Source organism: Saccoglossus kowalevskii, chromosome 18 (assembly GCF_978046115.1).
Source record: "Saccoglossus kowalevskii chromosome 18, keSacKowa6.1, whole genome shotgun sequence".
Lineage (NCBI taxonomy): Eukaryota > Metazoa > Hemichordata > Enteropneusta > Harrimaniidae > Saccoglossus > Saccoglossus kowalevskii.
In genome coordinates this window covers 3,505,524-3,529,937 of record NC_140658.1, presented here as the reverse complement: position 1 = coordinate 3,529,937, position 24,414 = coordinate 3,505,524, and the positions used below count along the sequence as shown (strand labels likewise).

Here is a 24,414-nt window from a genome sequence, read left to right as displayed (position 1 = left end):
ACCGTTATATACACTTGCCACTCAACTCACCAGCGCATTATATTCCTAAATATGAAATAGTAAACAACATAATATTTATCTTTGATAGTCAATTTGTAATCGCGTATAGTTTGTTAACTTGACTGGTAACGAATGCACAATCTATGAATAACGTGACATTAGGCAACATGGCGGACGACTTAGACGATGAGTGGTGGATGCCGAAAGAAAACAGCGATAACAGTACGTAGTATAGTATAGTATAGTATATTTTATTTGACACTAAATAATATATTTTGTTACATTATCTGTGGTCAAAAGACATTAAATATAATAAAACACAAGTACACACACGAGACAAAAGAAAATCACATAAATAACTAAAGTCTAAGTAAAATTACTTATAGTAAAATAAAATGCTGTCAATAAATTTGCTAGCACTATTGGCAATGAACCCATCTCTCGAACTTAAAATTTCTGTAAACATTTGTTGTTTTGATAGTTTAAGGATATTTTCATTATAAATGCTAACTACATTTAGAAATTCAGTACGAGCATTTGTTATTCCAGTATGGTTACAGTCTAAAAGTGCATGGATTTCATTGCCAATAGCCCCATTGTTACAAAGTTGGCACTTTCTTTCCTCTGGAGGTATCCCTTGATATCTAAGTTTTTCAATTGGTAGGGTATGTGCAGATATCCTAAATTTGGTGAAGCTGGTTCTATGTTGTGCATTTTTTACTTGATTCAAATATGGTTCAAATTTATATGTAGGTTTGAACTGAGTGTATGTACGTAATTTATTGTTTTGGGTTGTCTGGACTGTTGGTAGCCAAACTTTTCCAACATAGATTTCTTTTAATTTTGACTTACGCAGAGTATTGTCATCAGCATCACCAGTTTTAGTTATCTCCTGTAATTTATTTACAAATGTTGCCCACCTTTGATTTTGGTTTCTGAGATGTAAGCACAATGTACTAAGTGACTGCTACGTATCTCACATTATTTTCAGCTAAGCGTACCGTGGGCCCCCTGAGCTATGCCGATAGTGCTGTGTTCGGGGGTGAATAGGAGTTTTTTTTCTCAAAAATATATGCCGAAATGACACTATTCTGTTACAGTGCTGACTTCTATCACATTTGCTCATTTTGTTTTTTGGCGAATATTTTTGTTATTTTTAGTAAAAAAAATATTTTTGACTTTCTCAAACACTACTGTCTCAGTTGCTTTGATACTTGATATGTGGGTGCCTTGGGTCACAGTCAGCTGGTGCACGCGTATTAATAAAATATATATTTACTACTAGTACATCTTGAATGCGGCATAAAACTAAATAAAAGATAATTGTGAAACCCGTTTTTCAGAGTCCTAAAAATTGAAACAAAAATACCAATCTTTCACAAAAATATGATCCTTTGGGATTATATTAAGCCAACCAATAAAAAAATTTGGCCAAATTTGTCGTTTTTGTGTGGAAAAATCCCTTAAATATGAACACCTAATTACAGGAAGAACATAGAACACTTTCCTAGGGTATTTGAAACCAAAAATTGTCTTTCCAGCTCAGCAGCCAATCAGCGACGGTCTTGACAATTTTGGTTTCAAATACCCGGCTTAGTTTTGAGAAAGACACTTTACAAGAAGAACAGAACTATTTCAATCGTAAAGTCGCTTGTTTTGTGAATCAAACTCTGAAGGGTAGAACTACACTTTATTTCTCTACTGTATTTATAGATATCTGTATATATTTGTCTGTTCTACCAATATCTCAAGAACCAATCATTAGAATTCAATGAGTCTTTGTGATAATGCACAGATCAGATAAGAATTAAGTGGAAATTTGTGCCTTTTACTACCGGTAATATATAATACCGGAAGTGTTATAATGTGTGGTACAGGTAATGTGTGTACAGATAATATACAGGTAGTGTGTGCAGATAATGTACAGGTAGTGTGTGCAGATAATGTACAGGTAATATGTGGTACAGGGAATGAAATTCCATGCTTTTTGGCAAAAACCGTTGAGCGACAGGCAATTGACCCATTTTTAGCTCCGCTGTTGACTTTGTCGAGTGGAGCTTATCATGTCAGTGATTGTCCGTCGTCATCCGTGTCAATGTTTTACTTTTCCGACTTCTTGAAAACTATAAGTCTGAATGCTTTGATACTTGGTGTATATGTACCTTGGGTAAACCTCTCTTAGATTTGTTCATTTCATGATGATATCTTTAATTCCCTAATTTTGAGGAATATTTTTGTAATTTTTGGTAAAAAGTGATATTTTCGACTTCTTGTTAAAAACCGCAAGTCCGATTGCTTTGATATTACATATCTAGGTACTACATGTGGACCTCTTCAATTATCTAATTTTGATGATTATTTTTGTCATTTTTGGTGAAAAGTGATATATATTTTAATTCTTGTTAAAAACAGCAAGTCTACATATTGTTCATTTTCTAATGATATCTTCTGTTCTTTAATTGAAATGTGCGTTGCTAACAGCAGAGCTATCTCAGCCGACAGGCTGCTTGTTTATATTTTAAAATTGTAGGGCCTAATATTAAAGAAAGCTGGGACCCACAATATCTGCCCTTGTGTCCATTGCTCATGATAGAGGAAATATATTGCTTGTTAAGAATAGTGTTAATAATTATGTATACTTTGGAAAATAATAAATTGTCTCTCTTCATTGGTTTCAGGTGATTCAGAGATAAAAAAGACAGGAAAAAATGTTCAGATAAAAAATACAAAGAAGCGAAAATCTGTACCTGAGAAAACTCAACCAGTGATTCAGAAGAAAAGAAAGAGACGGGTTAGTTATGAACTTCTTTTAACACCTCACCATCTAATGTCATAAATCAGGTCACATATAAGTAAAGTCTGTCAGGATCATCAGTGAATATGAGTTCACTTGTTTGAGATATGCCAGTGTTTATTCCTAGGAGACATGTAATTACTCCTAAAAACACAAAGTTAAGGATACAGGAATAAATTTGCATCTAAATGTGTGAAAATAAGTTAGTAGTGGTTGATGTGCACATTGTGTTAGATATCACTCGCATAACCCAATATTAGCAATGGTTCACACCAAATGTGCAAAAACAATCGTGTTGTCATTTTTTTATGCAGAAAATAACTGATGCTTTGCAGCGTAAGAAACCATGTGCAGCTGATGCTGATGATTTCAATAAAATATTGAATAAAGAAGTTGAAAATCTGACTGTAGTTGAAAGATCAGAACTGATGTTAGAAGGTAATGAAAATATTATGTGTGCTACAGTTAATATACAGGTAATGTGTGGTACAGATAATGTACAGGTAATGTGTGTACAGATAATGTACAGGTAATGTGTGGTACAGATAATGTACAGGTAATGTGTGGTACAGATAATGCACAGGTAATGTGTGTACAGATAATGCATACTAGGTAATGTGTGTACAGATAATGTACAAGTAATGTGTGTACAGATAATGCACAGGTAATGTGTGTACAGATAATGTACAGGTAATGTGTGGTACAGATAATGCACAGGTAATGTGTGGTACAGATAATATACAGGTAATGTGTGGTACAGATAATGTACAGGTAATGTGGTACAGATAATGTACAGGTAATGTGTGTACAGATAATGCACAGGTAATGTGTATACAGATAATGTACAAGTAATGTGTGTACAGATAATGCACAGGTAATGTGTGTACAGATAATGTACAGGTAATGTGGTACAGATAATGTACAGGTAATGTGTGGTACAGATAATGTACAGGTAATGTGTGTACAGATAATGTACAGGTAATGTGTGGTACAGATAATGTACAGGTAATGTGTGGTACAGATAATGTACAGGTAATGTGTGTACAGATAATGTACAGGTAATGTGTGTACAGATAATGTACAGGTAATGTGTGGTACAGATAATGTACAGGTAATGTGTGGTACAGATAATGCACAGGTAATGTGTGTACAGATAATGCATACTAGGTAATGTGTGTACAGATAATGTACAAGTAATGTGTGTACAGATAATGCACAGGTAATGTGTGTACAGATAATGTACAGGTAATGTGTGGTACAGATAATGCACAGGTAATGTGTGGTACAGATAATATACAGGTAATGTGTGGTACAGATAATGTACAGGTAATGTGGTACAGATAATGTACAGGTAATGTGTGTACAGATAATGCACAGGTAATGTGTATACAGATAATGTACAAGTAATGTGTGTACAGATAATGCACAGGTAATGTGTGTACAGATAATGTACAGGTAATGTGGTACAGATAATGTACAGGTAATGTGTGGTACAGATAATGTACAGGTAATGTGTGTACAGATAATGTACAGGTAATGTGTGGTACAGATAATGTACAGGTAATGTGTGGTACAGATAATGTACAGGTAATGTGTGTACAGATAATGTACAGGTAATGTGTGTACAGATAATGTACAGGTAATGTGTGTACAGATAATGCACAGGTAATGTGTGTACAGATAATGTACAAGTAATGTGTTTCACAGGTAATGTGTAAACAGATAATGTACAGGTAATGTGTGGTACAGATAATGTACAGGTAATGTGTGGTACAGATAATGTACAGGTAATGTGTGGTACAGATAATGTACAGGTAATGTGTGTACAGATAATGTACAGGTAATGTGTGTACAGATAATGTACAGGTAATGTGTGTACAGATAATGCACAGGTAATGTGTATACAGATAATGTACAGGTAATGTGTGTACAGATAATGTACAGGTAATGTGGTACAGATAATGTACAGGTAATGTGTGTACAGATAATGCACAGGTAATGTGTATACAGATAATGTACAGGTAATGTGTGTACAGATAATGCACAGGTAATGTGTGTACAGATAATGTACAAGTAATGTGTTTCACAGGTAATGTGTATACAGATAACGTACAGGTAATGTGTGTACAGATAATGTACAGGTAATGTGTATATAGATAATGTACAGGTAATGTGTGGTACAGATAATGCACAGGTAATGTGTGTACAGATAATGTACAGGTAATGTGGTACAGATAATGTACAAGTAATGTGTGTACAGATAATGCACAGGTAATGTGGTACAGATAATGTACAGGTAATGTGTGTACAGATAATGCACAGGTAATGTGTATACAGATAATGTACAGGTAATGTGTGTACAGATAATTCACAGGTAATGTGTGTACAGATAATGTACAAGTAATGTGTGTACAGATAATGCACAGGTAATGTGTGTACAGATAATGTACAGGTAATGTGGTACAGATAATGTACAGGTAATGTGTGTACAGATAATGTACAAGTAATGTGTGTACAGATAATGTACAGGTAATGTGTGTACAGATAATGTACAGGTAATGTGGGTACAGATAATGTACAGGTAATGTATGGTACAGATAATGTACAGGTAATGTGGTACAGATAATGTACAGGTAATGTGTGTACAGATAATGCACAGGTAATGTGTATACAGATAATGTACAGGTAATGTGTGTACAGATAATGTACAGGTAATGTGGGTACAGATAATGTACAGGTAATGTATGGTACAGATAATGTACAGGTAATGTGGTACAGATAATGTACAGGTAATGTGTGTACAGATAATGCACAGGTAATGTGTATACAGATAATGTACAGGTAATGTGTGTACAGATAATGCACAGGTAATGTGTGTACAGATAATGTACAAGTAATGTGTGTACAGATAATGCACAGGTAATGTGTGTACAGATAATGTACAAGTAATGTGTGTACAGATAATGTACAGGTAATGTGTATACAGATAATGTACAGGTAATGTGTGGTACAGATAATGTACAGGTAATGTATGGTACAGATAATGTACAGGTAATGTGTGTACAGATAATGTACAGGTAATGTGTATATAGATAATGTACAGGTAATGTGTGGTAAAGATAATGTACAGGTAATGTGTGTACAGATAATGTACAGGTAATGTGTGGTACAGATAATGTACAGGTAATGTGTGGTACAGATAATGTACAGGTAATGTGTGTACAGATAATGTACAGGTAATGTGTGGTACAGATAATGTACAGGTAATGTGTGTACAGATAATGTACAGGTAATGTGTATACAGATAATGTACAGGTAATGTGTGGTACAGATAATGTACAGGTAATGTGTATACAGGTAATGTACAGGTAATGTGTGTACAGATAATGTACAGGTAGTGTGGTACAGATAATGTACAGGTAATGTGTGTACAGATAATGCACAGGTAATGTGTATACAGATAATGCACAGGTAATGTGTGTACAGATAATGCACAGGTAATGTGTATACAGATAATGTACAGGTAATGTGTGTACAGATAATGTACTGGTAATGTGTGTACAGATAATGCACAGGTAATGTGTATACAGATAATGTACAGGTAATGTGGTACAGATAATGTACAGGTAATGTGTGGTACAGATAATGTACAGGTAATGTGTATACAGATAATGTACAGGTAATGTGTGTACAGATAATGTACAAGTAATGTGTGGTACAGATAATGTACAAGTAATGTGTGGTACAGATAATGTACAGGTAATGTGTGGTACAGATAATGTACAGGTAATGTGTGGTACAGATAATGTACAGGTAATGTGTGGTACAGATAATGTACAGGTAATGTGTGGTACAGATAATGTACAGGTAATGTGTGGTACAGATAATGTACAGGTAATGTGTGGTACAGATAATGTACAAGTAATGTGTGGTACAGATAATGTACAAGTAATGTGTGGTACAGATAATGTACAGGTAATGTGTGGTACAGATAATGCACAGGTAATGTGGTACAGATAATGTACAGGTAATGTGTGTACAGATAATGCACAGGTAATGTGTATACAGATAATGTACAGGTAATGTGTGTACAGATAATTCACAGGTAATGTGTGTACAGATAATGTACAAGTAATGTGTGTACAGATAATGCACAGGTAATGTGTGTACAGATAATGTACAGGTAATGTGGTACAGATAATGTACAGGTAATGTGTGTACAGATAATGTACAAGTAATGTGTGTACAGATAATGTACAGGTAATGTGTGTACAGATAATGTACAGGTAATGTGGGTACAGATAATGTACAGGTAATGTATGGTACAGATAATGTACAGGTAATGTGGTACAGATAATGTACAGGTAATGTGTGTACAGATAATGCACAGGTAATGTGTATACAGATAATGTACAGGTAATGTGTGTACAGATAATGTACAGGTAATGTGGGTACAGATAATGTACAGGTAATGTATGGTACAGATAATGTACAGGTAATGTGGTACAGATAATGTACAGGTAATGTGTGTACAGATAATGCACAGGTAATGTGTATACAGATAATGTACAGGTAATGTGTGTACAGATAATGCACAGGTAATGTGTGTACAGATAATGTACAAGTAATGTGTGTACAGATAATGCACAGGTAATGTGTGTACAGATAATGTACAAGTAATGTGTTTCACAGGTAATGTGTATACAGATAATGTACAGGTAATGTGTGGTACAGATAATGTACAGATAATGTGTGTACAGATAATGTACAGGTAATGTGTGGTACAGATAATGTACAGGTAATGTGTGTACAGATAATGTACAGGTAATGTGTATACAGATAATGTACAGGTAATGTGTGGTACAGATAATGTACAGGTAATGTATGGTACAGATAATGTACAGGTAATGTGTGTACAGATAATGTACAGGTAATGTGTATATAGATAATGTACAGGTAATGTGTGGTAAAGATAATGTACAGGTAATGTGTGTACAGATAATGTACAGGTAATGTGTGGTACAGATAATGTACAGGTAATGTGTGGTACAGATAATGTACAGGTAATGTGTGTACAGATAATGTACAGGTAATGTGTGGTACAGATAATGTACAGGTAATGTGTGTACAGATAATGTACAGGTAATGTGTATACAGATAATGTACAGGTAATGTGTGGTACAGATAATGTACAGGTAATGTGTATACAGGTAATGTACAGGTAATGTGTGTACAGATAATGTACAGGTAGTGTGGTACAGATAATGTACAGGTAATGTGTGTACAGATAATGCACAGGTAATGTGTATACAGATAATGCACAGGTAATGTGTGTACAGATAATGCACAGGTAATGTGTATACAGATAATGTACAGGTAATGTGTGTACAGATAATGTACTGGTAATGTGTGTACAGATAATGCACAGGTAATGTGTATACAGATAATGTACAGGTAATGTGGTACAGATAATGTACAGGTAATGTGTGGTACAGATAATGTACAGGTAATGTGTATACAGATAATGTACAGGTAATGTGTGTACAGATAATGTACAAGTAATGTGTGGTACAGATAATGTACAAGTAATGTGTGGTACAGATAATGTACAGGTAATGTGTGGTACAGATAATGTACAGGTAATGTGTGGTACAGATAATGTACAGGTAATGTGTGGTACAGATAATGTACAGGTAATGTGTGGTACAGATAATGTACAGGTAATGTGTGGTACAGATAATGTACAGGTAATGTGTGGTACAGATAATGTACAAGTAATGTGTGGTACAGATAATGTACAAGTAATGTGTGGTACAGATAATGTACAGGTAATGTGTGGTACAGATAATGTACAGGTAATGTGTGGTACAGATAATGTACAGGTAATGTGTGGTACAGATAATGTACAGGTAATGTGTGGTACAGATAATGTACAGGTAATGTGTGGTACAGATAATGTACAGGTAATGTGTGGTACAGATAATGTACAGGTAATGTGTGTACAGATAATGTACAGGTAATGTGTGGTACAGATAATGTACAGGTAATGTGTGGTACAGATAATATACAGGTAATGTACAGGGATTGTGTGGTTGTGGTAACCTTCTTTCACTGTGAAATATCTACAGGGTTATTTTCCTGAATTTGTTTTTTCTCCTATTATCTCTGAATCACTGCCCCAACCAGATTAACTTTGTTGCATCACATAAAAGGAAAAGGTGTTTAACTTGTACTTAAATTCCACAGAATGTACATAATTAAGTGTCAGTGCTTCTGTTTTCTTAAGGTCATAGTTGGTGTATAAAATATAGTTTAGGTTAACCCACCACACCCACCGAGGCATGTGACCTGATAAAATATTTGATGTCATGTGTCATACTAGATATGAATAATTCGGTGATGAATTTAAGTGGGCATATCCAAACTACTTTCTTGTAGTGAACTGCAAATTCTCTTGTTGGTATACATTACTTCACTTGACTTGTATCAGCTCCAAGATGATTTCATAAATAACATTTATTTTATTTTTTCCAGATAGACATTTTTTACCCAACAATGACAATCTTGATAAATTGTCTTTTTACCTCAAGTCAGTTATCCCTAAATGGCATAAGTTGGTAGCATCTGCCACATCCAGTAAGACAAACTCTCCAATCATCATGGTGATTTCAGGTTCTGCAAAAAGAGCTGCTGACTTAAACAGAGAGGCTTCTGCCTTCAAAGAAAAGTGTACAAGTGTGAAATTGTTTGCCAAACATATGAAGGTATGTAATAACATCATCAAAACAATTATATGGGCTGATAGTATCTATTTATATGGACTGATAGTATCCAATTATATGGACTGATAGTATTCAATTATATCAGCTGATAGTATCCTTTTATATGGGTTAATAGAATCCATTTATATGGGTTAATAGAATCCATTTATATGGGTTAATAGAATCGATTTATATGGGTTAATAGAATCCATTTATATGGATTAATAGAATCCATTTATATGGGTTAATAGAATCCATTTATATGGGTTAATAGAATCCATTTATATGGGTTAATAGAATCCATTTATATGGGTTAATAGAATCCATTTATATGGGTTAATAGAATCCATTTATATGGGTTAACATAATCCATTTATATGGGTAATAGAATCCATTTATATGGGTTAATAGAATCCATTTATATGGGTTAATAGAATCCATTTATATGGGTTAATAGAATCCATTTATATGGGTTAATAGAATCCATTTATATGGGTTAATAGAATCCATTGATATGGATTAATAGAATCCATTTATATGGATTAATAGAATCCATTTATATGGGTTAATAGAATCCATTTATATGGATTAATAGAATCCATTTATATGGGTTAATAGAATCCATTTATATGGGTTAATAGAATCCATTTATATGGGTTAATAGAATCCATTTATATGGATTAATAGAATCCATTTATATGGGTTAATAGAATCCATTTATATGGGTTAATAGAATCCATTTATATGGGTTAATAGAATCCATTTATATGGATTAATAGAATCCATTTATATGGGTTAATAGAATCCATTTATATGGGTTAATAGAATCCATTTATATGGGTTAATAGAATCCATTTATATGGGTTAATAGAATCCATTTATATGGGTTAATAGAATCCATTTATATGGATTAATAGAATCCATTTATGTGGGTTAATAGAATCCATTTATATGGGTTAATAGAATCCATTTATGTGGGTTAATAGAATCCATTTATGAAGGTTAATAGAATCCATTTATATGGATTAATAGAATCCATTTATATGGATTAATAGAATCCATTTATATGGATTAATAGAATCCATTTATGTGGGTTAATAGAATCCATTTATATGGGTTAATGGAATCCATTTATATGGGTTAATGGAATCCATTTATATGGGTTAATAGAATCCATTTATATGGGTTAATGGAATCCATTTATATGGGTTAATGGAATCCATTTATATGGGTTAATGGAATCCATTTATATGGGTTAATGGAATCCATTTATATGGGTTAATGGAATCCATTTATATGGGTTAATGGAATCCATTTATATGGGTTAATAGAATCCATTTATATGGGTTAATGGAATCCATTTATATGGGTTAATGGAATCCATTTATATGGGTTAATCGAATCCATTTATATGGGTTAATGGAATCCATTTATATGGGTTAATGGAATCCATTTATATGGGTTAATGGAATCCATTTATATGGGTTAATGGAATCCATTTATATGGGTTAATGGAATCCATTTATATGGGTTAATAGAATCCATTTATATGGGTTAATGGAATCCATTTATATGGGTTAATGGAATCCATTTATATGGGTTAATGGAATCCATTTATATGGGTTAATAGAATCCATTTATATGGGTTAATAGAATCCATTTATATGGGTTAATAGAATCCATTTATATGGGTTAATAGAATCCATTTATATGGGTTAATAGAATCCATTTATATGGGTTAATAGAATCCATTTATATGGGTTAATAGAATCCATTTATATGGGTTAATAGAATCCATTTATATGGGTTAATAGAATCCATTTATATGGGTTAATGGAATCCATTTATATGGGTTAATGGAATCTATTTATATGGGTTAATGGAATCCATTTATATGGGTTAATAGAATCCATTTGGGTTCAATACAGTGAAATTAGAACGTTTTGTCTGTTTTATTGTATCTCAATATGTCAAATTTTTGCTTGGTGACATTTAGTGAAAAAGATTACATAATGTCTTACAAGGTAATGTCTAGCAGTATTCAAATTAATGTATTGAACCCTCTTCTAAAATATTTTTTTTACAATTTTAGTCCCTGTTCGGAGAAAATGAAAACGGGGACTTGTGGATTGACCTGTGTGCATGCGTTTGTGTGTCCATGCATCTGTGTACATGTATGTCCACCTTGGACTGATTACATTCAAACTTCACACATCAAGCATGTACATAACATTATACATATGCACGTCAATTTGTTTCTCAATCCGATTCAAGATGGTCGAATGGTAGCCATTTTCGTACTGAAAAATCTTGGCTGATTACAGATAAATTTTGTTGGACCTTATCGGATTCAAAATGGCCAACTGACAGTCATTCTATTACCTTGCCCGTACCATCAAAGATGGAAAGGAAAGGTATATTAAGGGACAAATTGTTGTCGTTAATAATTATTATTGTGTGCACAATGTTGGAAAATGGGTTATGTCTTTGACGGCATAGATAAGAAGAACAGATGCCTAACCATATATAGTCTCTACGACTCAAGTATTATGCAACATCCTGCTACCCTACAATTTCTGTTTACACAAATATTGACATATAACAATATATAGATGTTTAGTTTTAACGATTAAATCAGTTGCTACTTTGGGTTCTAACTAGGCACACCTCGTCTTTGTCTCCACGACCTGAACCCTTTCCCTACATTTTTGGTGCCGAGACCAGGATCGTGAGTCCCCAGTCAAGACTATGACACCTTCGACATGCCTACCGATCGTGCAACTCAACAGACAGAAAGCCAAAGGGCTTACAAAAAGCGGAAGGACAAGACAGACCAAATGACCAAGCAACTCAACAAGGCTGAAGAGATTACAAAAATGAAAAACTTCTTGCGTCAGACAAAAACGTAATGGTGACAACAATTCGAGACATCAAGAAACTCATAGAAACCATCAAGGAATACACGAAATATTACTTGACGAAGACGAATACGCACGGTACTTTGAAGAAGCGGATGATTATACTATAAGTATCAACGAACATGTGGTACGTTACAAAAACTTCATAGAGAAAAATACTCAGCAGAGATTGATACCTGAAGCAAGCTCAACGCATGATACCTCCATGACATCGTCTACAACAAGACAGACGGTCAACCTCCCTAAAGCGCAGTTGGCGAAATTTGAAGGCAACATTCCGAAAGGGACCACGTTCCTTGACACATTCACATCGTCACTAGATAAGGACCTTAAGCTGGAAGAGGTCCAGAAATTCCAATACTTGACTGCGCAACTAGGCGGTGAAGCAGCGCGAACGATCAAGGGCCTCCAGTTAACCAATGCTAACTATCCAGAAGCGCTAGCCACCTTGAAACAACGGTATGGTCAGCAACACAAAATTAGTTCAAGCTACATGAAGGCATTGTTGGAACTACTGCCGCCAGATAATTAGTTATCCAACATGACAACTCTTATGACATTCTCCAAACTCACATCGGTGATAGTAAGAATTCGTATGGTGATCTACTTGTGTCAGTTATTTTTGATAAATTACCGGCAAACGTCAAAACCGAGATTTCCCGCGAGCATGGCAACACAGCGTGGTCACTACACGAATTAAAGGAAGCGGTCCATAAGGAAATCCAAGCCAGACAAGCAGGTAACCCCATAGAGTACTTCAATGATAATTTATCCAGTGAAAGATGTCTACCCTCTATAACATCCTTTCATGTTGGACACAAATCTTCTAGATCTACGGTCGCTAAACCCACAAGATCCTTCAAGTGCGCCTACTGCGCCTACTCTACACACGTCTGTGAAACCGTTGTCGGACATGATGCACGTAATGCATTTGTGAAAAGATACAGATTGTGTTTCAACTGCTTAGGACATCATAAGTTATATGACCTCAAATCCAAATTTCATTGTAGAATAACCTGATATGTAATCATAGACTTATGTCATGTTCATGTTTTATGGTATATTGTGTTTTTAATATTCGTAATTGTACGTAATATTCGAATTGTAATGTGTTCAAGTTGTGCTATTCGTTTAATTAGTGTTCGCGCTGCGTCACATTTTTCGTTAATTCATATTGTATCAATATATTTTTATATTTCTGTTTATAACCTTATTCATTAAACTATTACTTCCGATTATCTATCTGCTGAACCGGAGTGTCGGAAAATGGGTTATGTCTTTGACGGCATAGATGAGAAGAACAGATGCCTATATAGTCTCTACGACTTAAGTATTATGTAACATCCTGCTACCCTACAATTTCTGTTTACACAAATATTGACATATAACAGTATATAGATGCTTAGTTTTAACGATTAAATCAGTTGTTACTTTGTGTTCTAACTAGACACACCTTGTCTTAGTCTCCCCTCCTCCACGACCCGAACCTTTCCCTACACACAATAACTTTACTAATTCTATTCTAAACTTCATCAAACTTGGTCACCTTATTCATCAGTATAAAGTCTTCCCTGAGTTTGAACGACAGATGTCCTGTATGAAAATATCATGCAAAAATTGGGAAAATCTGATAAAATATTTTGACTGTTTCTACTTGACTGATCACTGGTGATATGCATCAAAGGGCACTAATCTCAGTGGAAATATGCATTGTTGTATGTGTTCAATGAAGCAAATCATTTATCTTGTAATAATATCATTGGTAATGTATCTCCCAAATCCCATGGGAATACTATACTGGGTTTCAAAACCAACTCATGGAAAGATTTTTTGCACAGTCTGATGCACATTTGCAAACCTACCAATAAAATCTTTACAGAAAACAAGCACTCCTATGAACTGAGTGCCAAACTTTGATCAAGATCTGAAGTCAACAGTACTGTTGACTTCTCTCTCCACTGGACACCAACTATTTAAGTTGATTTGAATTACAAAGCAGAACTTGCTACCCAGCTAAGATTTTCTGTTATCTTGCATGTTTTATGAATCTATTCACGTCTAAATGCAGCATTTTTTTCTGCAATGAAACATTTGTTTTTATACTAAAATATCTGAATTACTTTGAATAAAGCTGAAAATTATGTCCCTTAAAATAATTAAACAAATTAGGCACCAATGTTTTTGTAAGATATTTACATCTATCGAGCACATTCGGCAGACTGATTCCCCACTGTTGGTTCAACCCCAAAACTTGTTTGTATTCAAAATTAATTATGACAATGCATATTTATATTGAAACAAACTATGATAACGGGAAAATATTATATAACAATGGGCAAGGTCACCAGAGTTCAACTATGTTTGTTTAATGAATGTGTTTCTAGTGCCATACCTCTGCTATGCTTTGACTGATCATGTTCACATTTTATATATTCATTATACATCTTGTAATAGATATATTGGTTTGACAATCTGATTAAAATGGCCAAATGGTGGCCATTTTTGTGCTAAAAAAACATCAAAAATCAAGGATTTCTGGCATACCGGAACCAGATCTTGGTCATTTATATGGATGTATTTCTTTCAAACTTGGTATATACATTAGACATTATTAGTCCTTTTTGTATGTCATTTTGTTTTTCAGTAAACCAAAAAAAGTCATGTTATACTGTTTATTAATATTGATAATGAAAAAATTATTTCTAGACTGATTTTGGCAGTGCTATATTATAACTGCTATATGTAGTAAAATATGTGCACAAATCTCAAGTAATGTTCTACCTTTTGTATTGTTAGCAATAAGGTTGCATAAAAAAAAGCATTCTTTATTTTACTTTTTTTTATACCGCCAGCTTTATTGCTGATGTGGAACTTAATGCTAAATCATGCGAGTGTCAGAAATTTTGAATGTTTGACCACCATGTTTGGATACCTACTCTGCCCACTTGCCAGACACACTCATCTCTAGTTTTGGAGAATGGTGCTTAGTTTGAGACATAAAGCTGTCAGCCCTGTGGTCTGTTCCTGTGCTCAGTGCATGTAACAAATCAAAAGTATTGGATTACTGCATGATAACTGGAACTGATTTCAGCTTTTTTAAGTAGGTAATCAATTTGAATTGTGTGATAAATAAATCATACTCACCAGTCAGTTTCCAGAACTATTTTAATATTCATTGAGTTTTAAAAATAATTGATTTTCCATTATTAAATTGCATTGTAATCTTTTATGTTCATATGTATTTAATTTAGTTGATGTGATTTATCAACATCAAAAGCAAAATTAATTTAGTGAATTTCATTATAAACATAAACATGCATTGTGTGTAATTATTAGGATTACTGATTGCTTTCTAGAGTATATACTGTTGTATCGAAATTTCTCAACTCAATATATTGATGTCTTCATTTCCATGAGAGCACAGCTGCCTATGAAGAATCTTGTTTGTCTGGTGAAATGAGAACCAGCTGGTTTCAAATTAATCATGTCAAGTGCTGCACAAATGATGGATTGAGGCTTAGTTTGTTTGTTTATTGATTCTGTACTCAAAGACTGCTAGTAAAATGTGCCACAGATAACAAAATGATAAATGCCTTTTTAGTCATCCTGAGTTCCATGTCCCATGTCAACTTTTTAACTTCTTTTGAAAACTGCTATCTCTATTGCTTATTTTACTCCACTGTCATCAAATATGACAGAGTGGAGCTGTTCATATGAGTGATTGTCTGTCATCATCTATCCTTCAACAATTCTATTTTCAACTTCTTCTTGAAAACTAGCAGCTCAGTTGCTCTGATGCTTGGTATGTAGGGTGGGTGGGGGACTCAGATTTGCTCATTTCATGATGATATCATTCATTCTCAATTTTTAGTGAATATTCTTGTCATTTTCAGCAGTAACAGTAACTTCTTCTTGAATTCTGCTACTCCACTTGCTTTGAAACTTGGTATATGTGTTCCTTGGGTGGGTATCTATTAGATTTAAATATTTCATGACAATAGTTTCAATTAAATAATTATATTTGACTTTGTCTTGATAACTACTAATTTTATTGATTTGATACAGTCATTCTGTCAGTGATTCACAAAATCAGTATTTGCATTCAACATGGTCAAGATATCAGAATGAAAGAATTTGCAAAACAATTAATGTTATTTTAATTAACATCTGTCAACATTACAGAAAACTCCTGTCCTGGTCAACATATCATAATACACTGACAAAAAATAGTTACACCAATGTTTTCTTGTTTATGCTCATTTCATCACACAAGGCTGGAAATAAACATCACTTTGTTCTGGAATCTGGTAAATGTAGAGAGAATACATTTTTGCAAGCATTATCATGGTAAAATTGCTACTTTTAGACCTCAACTGAATGTACCAACTTCTATTGTCTCATTGGGATTGTCATAAACATGTTAAGATACACATGTATGTCAATTAGATAAGTGTGGTATTCATAAAATAAAAGAAATGTTGTTTTTTTATGAACTGGATACAGCTTTTGTGGCCCAAGGTTGTGAGACAGAAGCGCCCAAGCTTGCAAGGGCATGTAAGCCGTATGACCAAGGGCAGCAAAAGCCATATCCAGTCCATTAAGGTTTTATTATACCTTATAGATGTAATTACAATTTTACCATGGCGTGTTCTCAAACACATGACGTAATTTGACGCATTTTGTTTTTAATAAGCCCTGGCGTGCTGGGAAATTATTGCCCAGATTTGAGGGCGCATTTCCCTTAGCATTACAAGGCCGGACAATACAAAGTATATGATAATGTATTATATAGTACAGTGTACTTTTTTACATCTCGCGAGTATTTATTTTGCTTGCTATATTGTAGATAATACTATTATTTTTAGGAACTTTTATACAATTCTGTTGTATTATTCTAAAAAAAAGACTTCAAGATTAATACAGTACATTTAGTATTATTTGTGAGCATATTGAATATTCATTTTTATTAGGATGACTTCATCATTTTTGTCTACTTTTGTTCCCATCTAAATTTTAGCCACTATTTTCTGTACAAAAAGTTTACATGTCAAAGACTTTTGTCACAAAATGAGAACTTTTTAGTCCCCGTTCAGGCGCAGCCTGAAAAGGGGACTGTATAATTCAGGTTATGTCCATTTTTCCGTCTCCAACATTTTCTCAGAAATTATACAGCAGATATCAGTGAAACTTGGCAGGTTGATGAACAAGTCTCTGCTGAGTATGCACGTATTTTTTTTTCCAGATCTGAAAATCCCAAGTGGGTCTTTTTCACGATTTTTATCAAAAATTACCTCTCTCGGCAACATTGACAGAACGTCTGCGCATGCTCAGAATAAATTAATTACTGTAAAATACTTTATTTTTGCTTGCAACATTTTTTTGCTATTTTTGCTGAAGGTTAAAATAAAATCCAGCGAATATACCCTTTTCTTATATTTTACAGTCAACTTGTCAAAAATCAATGAAAATAAATTCAATACAAAACACCCAGAAAAAGTCTTTTCAGCGAATGGTAATTCCAGCTGAAATAAAATATTTTACAGTAGATTTGATCTGAGTAACGCTGCTGTTATTACGGCACGTGATTTCTCCATTGTGCAATTTATTATAGTACTGTTTATACATGTATTCTGTTCGGCTCAGTGGTCTCATTCACTAGTTGCTAGAAGAACTAGTTACTTTGATTGATTTCAAGAACTTCAAGAAGGCGGCATAAGAAACGTGTTTGCAAAGGTAAGTTCTCCAGTTTCAGCAAAATTGAATGTTTATTGGGGTACGATAGGAGTACATTCCGTGACGTACGGACGTCAATATTATGATGATTGCCAGCTTTATATTCTTGTGAAAAGCCAAAAAAGCAAACAATTGTCTCCAATCTACGAAACTAGTTCGTAAACTGTCAAATTATTGTACATGGGGACATAGCTTTCAACTAAATCGATATCCGGTCTTTTGCTTGTGTCGCGTTTTCCGAAATATCCACAACTCGGGGGAGGGGGGTCCCTGTATCGATCAATTTATTCATTATATAATACTGCATTATATTCGTATTTTTTATGTTGTGAGCATTAAACTGTAATGAAGATTTTGCCGATCTCCTGCGATTCAACATGGCGGATGTACAGTGACAACACGTGTATGGACGGTCGGTCGAGTAGTCTGCAACGGACCATGAAATCGCCCAGCGTTTTTTCGGCAGTTTTCTTTTTAATATTTTGGATATTTCATTCACTCCTGACGTCTAAAAGAGTCTAATTTATATTTTACCGTAGTCATCGACACCTATTCAAGAGTATGATGTTTATTGTGAATAGCCTGAATGCGTAAGCTTCGTTTCGACAATGAGCTGTGTTATTTCTGTGAACAATGTTTAATTATTCTTTGAATGCTCAGTTTTTTTTTTAAACAACTAATTTTTGGATTAAAAAAAAAAAATATGACGTTTTCCCAGTCAAAGTAGCATAAAGATCTTGCTACAACATCGGTGAATCTCTACAGTACCGCGTTGCGTTCACCACGAGGTCACTGAACCGTATTAACATATTTAAATGAGCCCACGTATAAATGGAAACATGGCGGATATTGAATCTTATCGAGCATTTACATTCGACCGAAATCATTCGTTTACGATGAAACTAAGTTGAATATTACTTCAAATTCATAAAAATTCAACGAATTAATTTTTTGTGCGTTATTATAATCATTACTGAATAATAATCAACAATTGCAATACTTCGAAAACAAGTATTAAATTCAAGTAAGTTATTCACTTGCGAAACACAAACAAAATAGGTTTATTGAAACACTTAAAATTCCTCAGAAGGAATTAAAATGGTTACACTAACTGCTAAAACACATATATTAAACATACAAATTTTACAAGAATTACTGTCTAAAGCACAACAATGGTTTAAAAAAATAAATCAACAGACTACAATTACAAAAAAAACTATTAATAAATGTTGGTAATAATATTGGGAATAAAATAGATGAAATAATAATAATAAAAAAAGCAATAAACAGTAAATCAATGAAAGATGGAAATGAGAAAAAAAAAAAACTTATTAAAGGAGAAAAGTATTTATGTTAATTTGCCAGAAGATGTTGCTGTCTAAGGTTCGTGTTATTTTAGATAAATTGGGCAACTGGTATTTGTACATTCAGATTTGTATCACTCATTAATTTTAAAAATGTGTTGTAGTCACTCATATTCATGAATGTGCTTAGTAGTCTCTTCAAATAATGCTTTCCGCGATTTTTCGTAAAGGGGGCATTCAATCATGAAATGGTACTCATCTTCTACTTTGTAATTTGAACACAGTTCGCAGATTCTTTTTCCTATTTCGGTTTTTGGTTTGGTGTACCTCCCTGTTTCAATTTTTAGTTTATGATTGCTCAGACGGAACCTACTTAGACATTCATGTAGTTCGGCATTCTTTATTTTGATCACATAATTTTCTAAAGTAAATTCATTTTTGAAATTTTTGTACGTTCTCAGTTTATTTCTTCTGTTATTGTTATTTTGGTTAACATCAGTCCCTATGTTAATTTCCTGTTTCCAGTATAATTTATATATTTTTTCAACTTCCAAACCTGATTTCTTGGTTTCTCTCTCGTTCAGTATAGTTGTTTTTTCGATAATTTGTGGTTGGTTTATTTGAGTTAACAGTGTAGTTATGGCACTGTACCATTTGCTGTTTAATTGTTTGTTCATAATTGCTGCCTCCCTTACCAATTCATTTCATGTATTCATTACTCTGTTGAAGTATTTAATTAATTGTTTTTGATGAATATGTCAAGTGGGTATTTTCCCAGTTCCCCAAAAATACCCAAGATAGATGTGTTCTTCTCGACTCCTAAAACAAAACGACAAAAGTTTAGGTGAATTTCTTCCACACTTGATTTGTATGTGCTTTCGTGACCCCAGATGTCACTTCCGTAAACTAGTATGGGTCTAATTAGTTTATTGAAAAGGGATAGCATTGTCAATGGATTTAAATTTGCCTTATGTCCAAGTTTTGCTTTTAAACTAAATAAAGCTTTTTGGCCTTTTAGTTTTAATGTTTTCATTGCCTCCTTAAATTCTGTGTGAAACACAGAATGACCAGATTGTGCTACCGTGATCATTTGCTACCGGTACTAATCACTAAGCAATGTATTCATGTTTGTATTATTCGAAACTTCTTTTAGAACATACTTTACTTTTTGTTATCAACAAAATTATAAAAAAATAATGCATATTACATTATGTGATTTGGGTGTGGGGGGGGGGGGGGGGATTCAATTCCAACATTTCGCGGTGCCTATGAACCAAAGGCCTTTCACTCTTCTCTGAGTGTGACACCTAAACCAGAGGTTTTATGGTGTATAACCTTATTCAAATTTATAAATACAGGTTATTATGTATTTCATTATGAAAACTGACTAAATTAATCTTATTGATCTTATTTTTAATTGTTTGAACAGAATGATTTATATCGGTAATGACGTTTTCATCCGATATTAATTGTGCAATTGTTAAAATGCCGACCTACACATTTATTGTTTTTGTTTCTGAAATAGACATTTGAAATAGACATAGACAGAAAACTTGTATGTTATTGAAAATCTTTATTTTGTTGTCTGTGATCAAAATATTCTCAAACAATCTGTCTTCTGGTGGCACTACACTGCGTATTTATGCACAGTCAGTATCTCAATGCGCGATCTCAGCTTACTAAGTGATGATGGTGGTTGAAATGGAAAACTGAATACAAAAATCCAGGAACATCTCAAACGAATTTCCGTCTGCTGTGAATGCATGTTTCGTTGCATCAAATAAATAACCCAATTTTATGACAGAAGCTTGCGATCTTGTGCCATACAGGGTCAAGTGATTGACCAATAAAAAATGTGATTTTATGTATTAGGTCATTGAATGTATCCAAAAACATGGTACCAATGATCTGAAATTTCAGGAGTGCTCGCTGAAGGTTTATCAATCCTGCGTATTGTCTTGTTCTTTTTCAATCCTGCATTTCAGTTACTAGAATTTATACTAAAAAAAATAGTTTGTTTTTCTTCTAATAACTCGGCCACTCTCAAAAACAAATATTTTTCCATGGTCGAAATGCAAGAAGAATACAAAACTACTGTGATTGCATAGCGATACCTGTAGGGCCATTGTCAATTAGTTCGCCTGATCAACACAGCGTTATACATAGGGCTGATATTGAATCACGAAGAGTAAAATCTTGTGATACTAATCTCTAGAACTACTCAGATTGGTACATATGTCTTATGAACCCACATGTGTATATCTTGGACAATACTCATTTTAAACTTTTTTTTTTTTTTTTTTACAGTAGTGCTGTGAAGTGCTTCAATTTCGCAAGGCAATTTTTTCTGGGTTCCTACAACATGGAGTGTCAGGGACTTTATTGAAATGTTGTACACAAATTTCATAAAATCCTAAATATATCTAGCAGTGAAAATTAAATGGTTTACAGTATTTTATACCCATTAATAATGATTGAAATGATCACTGCACTAAAAAGACTTCGAACAATTATTGTTACTTCTCCATTGAAGGTTATGAGCAGACCAACCTTTATCACTACTGGCTTTCTTAATTATTACATGTACTTGCTCTGAAAACATAGCTTTTACAATTGTTTAAATTAACAGATGTTGTTCTATGTACAATGAATACATTTTAAATAATAAACCTTACTGTGTTAACAAATTGTATTTGACAACATGAGAATGATTCTGATGCCCAGTGGTGATGTTGAAATAAACCCAGGTCCTGGTAATATACTAAGACCTGATTAACAAACAAGTCATGTACATCAAGGTTCACTCAGATTTATGAATGCAGTTTCTTGAGCAAGTATACATGTATGACAAATACAGTGTAGTTTTGTTTTTAGTTGTCAGTACAAAACTAGATTATGGGAAATCACTTGATGATGAGTTGTACCCACAAAGAGTACATATTTATTCACCTGTTTGCAGATGTTCCTTGTACTACCTGTATTTTATAATCAAATAATGGGGACTGTGACATTTCATGTCTTGTTGAGATATAGTTCATATAAAGATTGTATTTTGTGATTAGTTATATTTGAATACAGTGTTCATAGATTTTTATTGTGTCATATTTATCTGAACAATCAGCCACTGAAAAAGATAGCCCCCATGTGATCTTTTGGCAACATGGTCATAAAAATAATTGTTATTTACAGGTTTAGTGAGAATTTAGTGCACACAGTTTCCATTTGATGAAGCTTTGGCAAAAAATTAATGCTGTTACATCCAAGTTATATTAAAGATGGTCATTCAAAAATCTAAATACCAGTAGTTTTGTTTTCCCGCAAAAAAAAATATAAAATGCATGTTGTTAGACTGATTAAGAGGTTGGAAAAGCTTTGATGTTCTGGCGAGCTTGTACTGACTCAGAGTTGAGCAGCTTTTCAATCAAAGATGTCACTCAAAGCATCTATATATGGTAACAAAGAATTTTCAATCTTTCAACAACATGGCACCAAAGGAATGGCATGACTAAGGAAGTGTCATATATGCATTGCTTTACACATGTCTGTAGTTATGTTTATGCTAGTACAACGTGTTACAATCTCTGGTAGTGATCCCCAGAGATGTGAGGTGATGCTTACCACAAGGCATGTCACGATTTTCAAAAAATTCACTAGACAATAATGATACTTACCGGGGTAGGATATTTGTAATGCTTATACCGTACATGTGTTGAAATCAGCTTGCTGTCCTCCGTGAAGTGAGACATGTACCCACTATCATATTGTGTAATCTTACATTTAAATAATATTATTTATTGCAGATAGAAGATCAAGAGGCATTTTTAAATAAACATCAAGTACACTTTGGCATTGGAACTCCATTCCGAATTCTGAGACTGCTTGAAAACAACACCCTAACTCTACAGTGCTTGAAGTATGTAGTGTTGGACTGGAATTGGAGAGATGTCAAGTCAAAAAGGATGATAGACATTCCAGATATTCAAAAAGTTTTGTTCCAACTACTATCAAAGTTGATTATTCCTCATATTATGTCCAGTAAAACTAAATTAGGTTTATTTTAAATAAATTGTATTTTAATTTAAATAAATCGTATTTCATATGTTGATTTAGGTTTGGTTAGAAATGTGGTTGTCAATTTAAGTAAAGTGTAAATCATGGCAGCAAGCTCATAGCCAATTTGTAGGACAAGTTATTATTATACTGTATTTCTAGCACTACATGTTCTCTATTGTTTACATTTGTATGCTCTTTTAGAAATGAGCTCCACTTTTATATGCTTGTATGACCTATTCTTGTGTATAATTGTAGTTTTAAGCTTAATTTACACTATATCAAATTCCACACTACCACATATCAATCTGTTATGGTTTCTTGATGTGAAACACTTTTCTTAAATTGTTCAAAATCTGGGTATTCTAATTAAGTCTTTTTCATGGTTGTTGCCATTACCTCTTCCAAAATTCATTATTACCCAGATGTCATTAAAGTGCCTGTGAAATGGCTGCTATTTTCACGCCGAAAATTATCCATTGATACATAAATATTATTTATTTTTATGTTTCTGAGCATAAATTATTTTTTTAAGTGAAAAAAATGTGCTTTAAACCCAGTCTATGGCAACTTTATTGTTGTGTATTTTAAAACTAGGCTCCTCATTAGGTTCTCATTTGCATACAGAAATTCACCTTGTGACGTCAGAAGGGGAACTTGCTGGGCAGCTTGCATTGCCGTTACGTGTAAATAAGGCAAAATTCTTGTGAAGTTTTCTCATCTTTGACTAAATTGCCACTTATTTACTTGTTTGTCGAGGAAGAATGGACCATAATGAACACATAGTATCAAGTTTGTTGCATGGGGGTTGAGTTTGATGCGAAATATATCCGGTCTAGTGTAGCTGGTCACCG

At 33.6% G+C, this 24,414-nt stretch overlaps 1 protein-coding gene across 1 annotated transcript; it reads left to right on the top strand.

Moving 5' to 3' along the window:
- Nucleotides 1-133: 133 nt before the first annotated feature.
- LOC102803263 (uncharacterized protein C3orf26 homolog) lies at nt 134-23,727 on the top strand. The gene is made up of 5 exons (XM_085492800.1): nt 134-222; nt 2,679-2,791; nt 3,109-3,232; nt 9,329-9,558; nt 23,311-23,727. The coding sequence occupies exons 1-5, from the start codon at nt 144-146 to the stop codon at nt 23,569-23,571; spliced, it is 807 nt and encodes a 268-aa protein (XP_085348926.1). The 5' UTR covers nt 134-143; the 3' UTR covers nt 23,572-23,727.
- The last annotated feature ends 687 nt before the right edge of the window (nt 23,728-24,414 follow it).